The sequence below is a fragment of the Cnephaeus nilssonii genome, assembly GCF_951640355.1.
Source record: "Cnephaeus nilssonii genome assembly, chromosome: 9".
NCBI classification, from domain to species: Eukaryota; Metazoa; Chordata; class Mammalia; order Chiroptera; family Vespertilionidae; genus Cnephaeus; species Cnephaeus nilssonii.
Window position 1 is genome coordinate 96033130 of NC_137080.1, and position 9217 is coordinate 96042346.

The 9217-nt window shown below is 49.0% G+C and overlaps 1 protein-coding gene across 1 annotated transcript; it reads left to right on the top strand.

Moving 5' to 3' along the window:
• Positions 1 to 985: 985 nt before the first annotated feature.
• On the top strand, positions 986 to 9097 carry LSM2 (LSM2 homolog, U6 small nuclear RNA and mRNA degradation associated). The gene is made up of 5 exons (XM_079780016.1): positions 986 to 1200; positions 1709 to 1776; positions 7937 to 7967; positions 8085 to 8144; positions 8252 to 9097. The coding sequence occupies exons 1-5, from the start codon at positions 1198 to 1200 to the stop codon at positions 8375 to 8377; spliced, it is 288 nt and encodes a 95-aa protein (XP_079636142.1). The 5' UTR covers positions 986 to 1197; the 3' UTR covers positions 8378 to 9097.
• Positions 9098 to 9217: the final 120 nt, after the last annotated feature.

Consider the following 9217-nt stretch of genomic DNA (forward strand, 5'->3'; position numbering starts at 1 on the left):
TGATTGTTACCAAACTCAAGGGTTTTTCGCCTCTCAGGTGCTCTGTTCAAGAGCAAGACATGGTTGTCACAGGGTAGTTTTACTTGCAGCAAATCAAGGAGATGGGATTCATATCCAAAGCTCTGTCTCCTCGAAGGAAGCTTAGACATCGCTTATGTACACTGTTGGGTCAATTACATGTTGATCTCTTCTCTGCGTGCTTTATCAGGTTGAGTTTCCTGTCCTCTTATCCTGCTTACTGCTGCATCTGCAGAATACTGCTATATGTTAACATTTAGCAGGAAATAGCATTTAGAACTGTCCAGACCTTAGGACCCTTGTCTTAGCTAACAATGAGGATGGCTATTTATTTCCATCCTCCAGGCAGTCTGCTTAGTTTCACTCTGTCCATCACAGGACAGCCCGAGGCAAAGGTGTGTAAGAAATGTGGCCTGAGGTGGGTCCTTGAGAGAAATATATTGGGAGGGAACCTTTAATAAAACCAAGATTTGTGCTCAAGCTTCTGATCTTGGGGGACTCAACATGTCTTTTTCTTCTTTTTTCTAATCCTCACCGGAGGATATTTTTCCATTGATTTTTAGAGAGAGTGGGAGAGGGAAAGCGAAATATCAATGTGAGAAACACAGCAATTGGTTGCCCCCTGCACAGCCCTGACCAGGGCCTGTCGGGGAGGAACCTGCAGCCGACGCCCTGGACGGGAATCGAACCCGGAACCTTTCGGTCCGCAGGCCTACGCTCTATCCACTGAGCCAAACCGGCAGGGCAACGCAACATTCCTTTTTCCTTTGTAAGGAAGTGTAACAGATACAGGGGGTGGAAGCATTCTGGAGTCTCACAAAGCCCCCAGCAGCTTCCAATAGGAAGGGTCCAGTCGCACTGCGCTGCACCGGGAGGAGCGCAAGGAGACGCTCCCTCGGCCCCAGGCCGGCCGCGCCTGCGCGGGGAGCCCGCGGCGGAGGCTGTCGGGAGGCAGGAAGCCCCGCCCCGCCCCGCGCTCTGGCCCCTCCCGGAGCCCTGCCTCGCGGATCCCTGTGCTGGCGGGCGCCGCGCTTCTGCACCCCGAGCTCCCCGCCGCGCTCCCGCCCCGCCTCGCGCCGCCCCAGGGGCCGCCCCGCGCTCGATTCCCGCCCGGCCTCTGGCCCCGGGCCCCAGGCCCTCGCTTTCCCGGTCCGGCCGGCAGCCCGCCGCGCGAGCACCATGGTAGGTACTGACGTCACCAGGAGGCGCCCTCGGGGAGAGCGCGCGGTTCGGTCGGTTGGGGTCGGGGTGGGGGTCCCGGCTGCGTCCGGGGTTCCCTCCGCCCTTAGTTCCTGCACCACAAGTTCCCTGAGAAGACATCTGGGGACACAGGGCTTTTTCCCTTTGAAGGGAAAGTGTAAGAACCCGAGGGAGAGGGGAAGTCAGACCTCAAGGAGCATTTCCTCGGCGGAGACCAGGCTTGGGGGGGTGCCGGGGGCGGGGTGCCGAGGGGGGTGGGCAGGACCCAGGAGAGAGGGCGGACTGAGAGCGAGCTCGAGAGCCCGAGGGCCGCCAGGGCGCGATCTTTGGGGCTCTAGCTGTCCCTCCCGTCGCCCAGTCTCCTCTCCTGGGAAGCTCCGAGACCTGCCCAGGGGCGGGGGGCGGATACCAGTGTGGCACAAGGCCCCTCTCCCTGCCGCCTCTTCCCAGCCTCTTCCCAAATGACGGTTTCCCCTCTCTCGCCCAATAGCTCTTCTATTCCTTTTTCAAGTCCCTTGTGGGCAAGGATGTGGTCGTGGAACTCAAGAATGACCTGAGGTAGGTACCTATTTCAACAAGTCTGTAGGGAGGGGATGTGCCCAGAGCCCTGAAACCTATTGATTTATTTATACTTTATTTATTTAAAAATATATTTTTATTGATTTGGGAGAGGGAGAGAGATAGGAACATCAATGACAAGAGAGAATCATTGATCGGCTGCCTCCTGCATGCCCCCTACTGGGGATGGAGCCTGCAACCCAGGCTTGTGCCCTGACTGGGAATCGAACCATGACTTCTTGGTTCATAGGTCAGTGCTCAACCGCTGAGCCACACGGGCTGGGCCCTGAAACCTCTTTAATTGAACAAGTGTTATTTGAGGGCTGGGTAAGGTGGGAGAGAGAAAGAATGACTTGTGCCGTAAGCTGACAGATGAGCTGTGGAGTTGTTTCTTGTATTTGAAAAAAAAAAACAAAGAATTACGTATCTATGTATATAAAACCCTAAGCAACCAGTGGACCGCTGGACTGGTCGACAGTTTGGTCACTATGACGCACACTGACCACTAGTGGGTAGGCACTCCATGCAGGAGCTGCCCCCTGGTGGTCAGTGCGCTCCCACAGCGGGAGCACCTGGAGCGGTGGCAGCAGCAGGTGCAGTGGGGCTGCAATGAGCCAGAGCAGCACAGTGCCCGACCTGGGCTTGGGCTCCTCCCTGGCCGCCTGCCATTTCACGCACTACTACATCCCTTGGGGATGTCAGACTGCAGGTTTCAGCCCGATGCCCGAGGGTCCCGGGTTGCGAGAGGGCGCAGGCCAGGCTGAGGGACCCCACCGGTGCACGAATCCGTGCACCAGGCCTCAAGTACTATATATAAAGAGTTAGTACAGACAGGTCAGAGACTGGAGGCATCACCATTTTTTCTGATTAAATTATATACTCCTTTGACCCAAGAGTCAGTTCCACAAGTAAAGATGTAGGTGCAAAGACGTTTGTAAGTTTTCTTTGCAGTAACCAAAAATGGAAAACAAATAGCTAGCAATAGGGACTGGGTTAAATTGTGGCGCTTCTATGTTCCATAGCTATCACACCAGAATGAGATGTGTTGATGTGGAAAGTGGTTGCAAAATAGTATATGTGGCATAATCTCCCTTTTGCTCAAGAAAATGTAAAGGATAAAAAGGAGACCAGTCCCTTCTGTCTGTATTGCTTTTCCATTCCTTACTCCTTAAATCGTAACTCCTAATCATCTTTCAGAATTGGGAATTAAATGCTGTATCCTTGGACTTTTCCTGGTCTTTCTAGCCAAGTAGATCCTTCTACCAGAGTCTTATTTTCTTCGTAGTGGGTGCTTCTCAAATTGTGATTTCAGAAAAATATGTTTACTGTTTATGGCCTGTCCTTCAGACAGGGCCCCAGACCATGTTTAAGCTCACCATTGTTCCTAATGTCTACAATAGGCCTGACATATAGTAGGAGCTTAATTAATCTGTGCTGAAAGTAAAGTAGCTAACATTTGAGAACCTCCTTTTGAGTAGGCACTATTCTGCATACATTTAACTCATTGAATCCTCATAACACCCCTGTGACATATACTGCTGTTGCTGCTTTACATGTGAGGAAATTGAAGCTTGGATAGGTTAAGAAACTTGCTCAAGTCTATGCAACTAGTAAATGACAGCAAGGACTGAAATCCAATTCTGTCTGGATTATCTTTTTTTTTTTTTAGAGCAAGAGGAAGGGGGAGAGAGACATCAATGTTGTTCCACTTATGTATGCATTCATCGGTTGATTCTTGTGTGTGCCCTGATGGGGGATCAAACCTGAAACCTTGACGTTTCAGGACGGTGCTCTAACCCACTGAGCTGCCCAGCCCGGGCTTTTTTTAAAAGTTATAAATAGGATCATATTCTCTATGCAGTTTTTTTAAAAATATATATTTTACTGATTTTTTACAGAGAGGAAAGGAGAGGGATAGAGAGCCAGAAACATTGATGAGAGAGAAACATCAATCAGCTGCCTCCTGCACGCCCCCCCACTGGGGATGTGCCCGCAACCAAGGTACATGCCCTTGACCGGAATCGAACCTGGGACCCTTCAGTCCGCAGGCCGACGCTCTATCCACTGAGCCAAACCGGTCAGAGCTCTATGCAGTTTTGAAATTTGCTTTTCACTTAGCAGATGTGGATGTTTCTCGTCAATAAAGGTGATCTTTAACTTTCTTAATATCTGCCTGGCATCTTTATTAACCAGGCCTTGCTGTTGGACAGTTAGGCGGTTTCCAATTCTTTAAAACAATTTTTTAAAAATGTGTTTTTATTTCCTAGCCAGTTTGGCTCAGTGGATAGAGTGTTGACCCATGGACTGAAGGGCCCCAGGCTCGATTCTGGTCAAGGGCATGTACCTCGGTTGCAGGCTCAATCCCCAGCCCTGGTTGGGGCACGTGAGGGAGGCAACCAATTGATGTGTCTCTCTCACATTGATGTTTCTTCCTCTCTCTGTCTTTTCCCCTCCCTCCCACCCTCTCTAAAAGTCAGTGGAAAAATATCCTCGGGTGAGGATAAACAAAGTGTTTGTACTGATTTTAGAGAGAGAGGAAGGGTGAGGGATAGAGAGAGAAAACATCGATGAAAGAGAAACATCAACATTGATAGGCTGCCTCCTGCACAGCCCCCCCCCCACACACACACACACACACACACTCCACCCCAAATTTGGGACTGAGACCGAAACCCGGGCATGTGCTCTGACCAGAAACTGAACCAGTGACTTCTTGGTCCATAGGTTGACACTCATCCACTGAGCCACACTAGCTGGGCCGTTTCCAGTTCTTTAGGGAAAAAAATCCTTTAAATGAGATGTACATTTAAAATAGTGATCCGGGCACAGGCAGTTTGACTCAGTTGATTGGAGTGTTATCCCCTATGCCCGTGATCGGCAAACTGCGGCTCGAGAGCCACATGCGGCTCTTTGGCCCCTTGAGTGTGGCTCTTCCACAAAATACCACGGCCTGGGCGAGTCTATTTTGAAGAAGTGGCGTTAGAAGAAGTTTAAGTTTAAAAAATTTGGCTCTCAAAAGAAATTTCAATCATTGTGCTGTTGATAATTGGCTCTGTTGACTAATGAGTTTGCCGACCACTGCCCTAGGCCAAAAGGTTGCAGGTAGGACACCTGCAGGAGGCAACGTATTGATGTTTCTGTTTCTCTTTCTCTCTCCCTCCCTCCCTTCCTCTCTAAAAATCAATAAAAACAGCCCTGGCCAGTGTTGCTAAGTGGTTAGAATGTCAACTTATGAACCAGGAGGTCACAGTTCAATTCCCAGTCAGGGCACATGCTCGGATTGTGGGGCTCAATCCCCATTGGGGGGGGGGGAGGGGCGTGCAGGAGGCAACCGTCTATGATTCTCATCATTGATGTGTCTCTCCCTCTCCCTCTCCCTCTCTGAAATCTATGAAAATATATTTAAAAAATAAACAATGAATGGAGAAAATATCCTCAGGTGAAGATAAAGAAAAAAAATCCATAAAAACATATCCTTAAGTAAAGATTTTAAAAACAATAATAAGTGATACCTATTACCCGATTGTCCTTTAGAAAGTTTGAATCAATGTATTCTCTCCCCAGCAGTGTCTTCCACATTTCTATGAGGTAATTGCTTAATGGAAGAAACACTGACATGGCAGAGAGTGGCGAGGAGAGGGACTTCTACATCAGAGATTTCATTTATGACATGGGCAATGCGTGTGGTACTGATGGCATAGAGATGAGGGCCATATAGAGAGACAGTCTGGGAGCCCATGCCAACCCGAGGCAATTCTGTGAGATAGACTTGTTTTTATTTTCCTCTTTTCTCCTCCCTGGGCCTTCCACATGGCAAAAACTTATGTTTTAGCTCCAGGTCCCAAAGCAAGGACTGTAAGATTCGAAGGACTGTAAGATTGGGTTGGGAGAGGAGCTTTCTCTCAGGCTTGTTGTCAGACCACTTTTGTGCCAAATGTCTTGCTCTCAATGAACTGAATGAAATAATACCACCTTATCCACTTCCTGAAGTTACTTCACCACTGCACATGGTGGTGAAGTGCTGTCAAAGGCTGTTCAGCAGCCAGGGATGTGGCGAAACCACCACCGAGGCAGTAGGCCTCAGACACTGGATTTCAAAGACGTAGAATTTTATAAAAATAGGGTCCAGCAGAGAACTGCCAACTTTATTTTTGGCAAGATAAGGACATTTAAACTGCCATTTACAATAATTTCATTTTTAAAAATTTAATACCAAAAAAATAGTAAGGACAATCAAAGAAAAGGACTATTTTTTAGTCCTGGCCAGGTAACTCAGTTGGTTAGAGCTTCATCCCCATATATGAGGTTGCAAGTTCGATCCCTGGTCAGGACACATGAAAGAATTAACCAATGAATGCATAAATAAGTTGATTTTTTTAAAAAATCAGTTTCACCTGGCCCGTGTGGCTCAGTGGTTGAGTGTGTCCACCCATGAACCAGGAGGTCACAGTTCAATCCTCTGTTAGGGAACATGCCGGGTTTGGGGTTTAATTCCCAGTAGGGGGCATGTGGGAGGCAGCCAGTCAGTGATCCTCTTATTATTGATGTTTCTATCTCTCTCTGAAATCAATAAAAACATATTTTAAAAAAATTTGATGTTTTTGCCCTAGCCCAGTAGTTGGTAAACTCATTAGTCAACAGAGCCAAATATCAACAGTACAACGATTGAAATTTCTTTTGAGAGCCGAAAACCGACTTCTGCGCATGGCCCACGAAGTTTCAATCGCACTGTACGTGCGCGCCCGCACGTGGTATTTTGTGGAAGAGCCACACTCAAGGGGCTAAGGAGCCGCATGTGGCTCGAGGGCCGCAGTTTGCCGACCACTGCCCTAGCTGGTTTGGCTCAGTGGAGAGAGCGTCAGCCTGTGGACTGAAGGGTCCCAGGTTCAATTCTGGTTGCCGGCTTGATCGATCCCCAGTAGGGGGCGTGCAGGAGGCAGCTGATCAATGATTCTTTCTCATCGTTGATGTTTCTATCTCTCCCTCTTCCTTCCTCTCTGAAATCAATAAAAAATTTTTTTTAATTGATGTTTCTTTCTCTCTCCCCCTTCCTCTCTCCCTAAAATAAATTTTAAAGTTATTAATTGACAACCTTCAGCATACAACATACACAATACTGCTGGCCTGTGTTTCCTCTTTTGTCATGGACTCTGACACCTGTGAGCACACGTCAGTGTTTGAGAACCAGTGGTTCTAAGGAACTTAGAATCTGGTGATGACACACGGGATGGTGAGGATGAGGGTGGCCAAGTTGGAGGGTGGCCTGGATTGAGGTGTAAAGTAATAGGACCTTGGTTTGTAGAAATCAAACTTGAAAGAGAATTACAGAAATATTAGACATCAGCAAACGCTAGGGATTTATGGGATATGCAGGGTAGGGATACAATTCATGGGCTTGGAAGTTGTGAGACTTAGGAAAGATGAACACCATCTGACAAATTTTATAAGTTGGGAGAGAGCATTGCTCACTAACATTTCAGGGTCTCAAGCATCGGGGAAGGGAGAGGGTATCTCTTGTCCCTTCAAGAGCAATGCTCGCTGCTTTGTCTACTTTATATGTGGGGCTCTGGTTCCAAATCCATTAATGCAAACAGCTGATGGTCTGAGTCCTTGTTTGTTCTAAAATTGGGCAAGTTACACACCCTCTCTGAGCCCCTGGATGGTAATAGCTACTTTGTAAAGTTGCTAAAGATGATAAAAGTGGCTGTAAAAATTACACATGCTATACAGAAGACAGGAGAAATATAAGATGGTAGCTCTCAAGAGTGGATTGGTATAGGGAAAGATGTATAATCTAAAATAACAGTTCTAGGGAGTGGGGGATAAGGCAGTCCTAATATATGGTGACAGAAGATTTGACTTTGGATGGTGAGCACATGGTACAGTATACACATCTTGTAACATAGAAACTCACACCTGAAACCTGTATGTTCATGTTGATCAGTGTCACCCCAATAAAGTTAATTTAAAAAAATAAAACACTGTTCTGGAAGCACTGTCTTTCCTACTCTAGGGCTCAGGAATGCCCCCTTTTGGTTCCACCTATTCTGGCTTTTTCAAGTCCTTGATTTTCCCAAACCATGTTCTTAGCTCTCAAGTCACCTCTGTGTTGACTTGGGTGTAAACTAATTTGGTTCTTCCTTTCCTCTGCCCCTGACAGCATCTGTGGGACCCTCCATTCTGTGGATCAGGTGAGACAAAGCAAGAGCCCAGGGCTGGTCCTGGGGCAGGAGGAGGGGAGAGCTTAAGGGTGGGGTACTTGGGTCTTGTCTCTAGGGCTAACGATGGTGTTCATCTTCTTTCCTTAGTATCTCAACATCAAACTAACTGACATCAGTGTCACAGACCCTGAGAAATACCCTCACATGGTGAGTGAGGGATGGTGGGAAAGAGCCAACACCTCTAAAAACAGGAGGCCCTGGGTGGGTAGAGGACATCTTTAAGAGTGTTTTCACGTTTGCCTACCTTTGTCTAGTTATCAGTGAAGAACTGCTTCATCCGGGGCTCAGTGGTCCGCTATGTGCAGTTGCCCGCAGATGAGGTGGACACGCAGCTACTACAGGATGCAGCCAGGAAGGAGGCCCTGCAGCAGAAACAGTGACGCCGACTCCTCCACCCCCTTCCCTCTTCCACCGGTGGTCCTTGACCTGTGTCCCAGCCCAGGACCCCTCCTTCATACTTGAGATGTTGTGTTTATTGTTTTTCAATAGTGAAGGCGCTTTCTTTTTTCTTTTTCTTTTTTTTAAAGGGGGATGAGTAGATGAGAGGACTAGTTAGTGGGGAGCAGCTGTCCTCAGTGAGAAGGGAAGAGGAGTTGTCCGGGGAACCGCAGTGTTCCTGGTCCCCAGCACCTGCCTTTCTGACTCCTTCCCCAGAGATGGTGGGAGAATCTAGATCTCTCCAGGGCGGCATGTGATTCATTTTGGGGATGGAAGGAATCTGTCCCGCATCGGGAATAAAATGTATGGTGCAAATTTCTGGTGTGTGTGTGTGTGTGTGTTGGGAAGGAGGCTGGAGGGTGGGAAAGGGATGTTGAGTTCATCAAGCTCTTGCCCTTCATTACTCCAGCCAAGAACCCACGCAACGGGTGTCCAGCATTCCGTGCCGCTACTCTGGGTAAACCGCAAACCACCCGGCGGGCCCGGCTCCCCCAACACCCTCTGCTACGTGGCCTGCTCAGACCGCACCTGCCACGACTGCTGCTCCCTTGGCCGTGTGACCGCCGTCAGATGAGACCCCAAGAGGCGGTCGATGCTGCTGATTTCCCCTCGACCCAGCCAGGTCGCCACACTGGTGTCTACGGCAGATTCGTTCAAACAAGTGGCACGTTTTCACGGGGGGCGGGGGGGGGGGGCGCGTTCCCGCTCCAGGCCTCGCTGCGGCGCCGCTTCCGCCGCCCTCCGGCCGGTGGCGCGAGGACCCGCGCGGGGTGCCCGCGGCG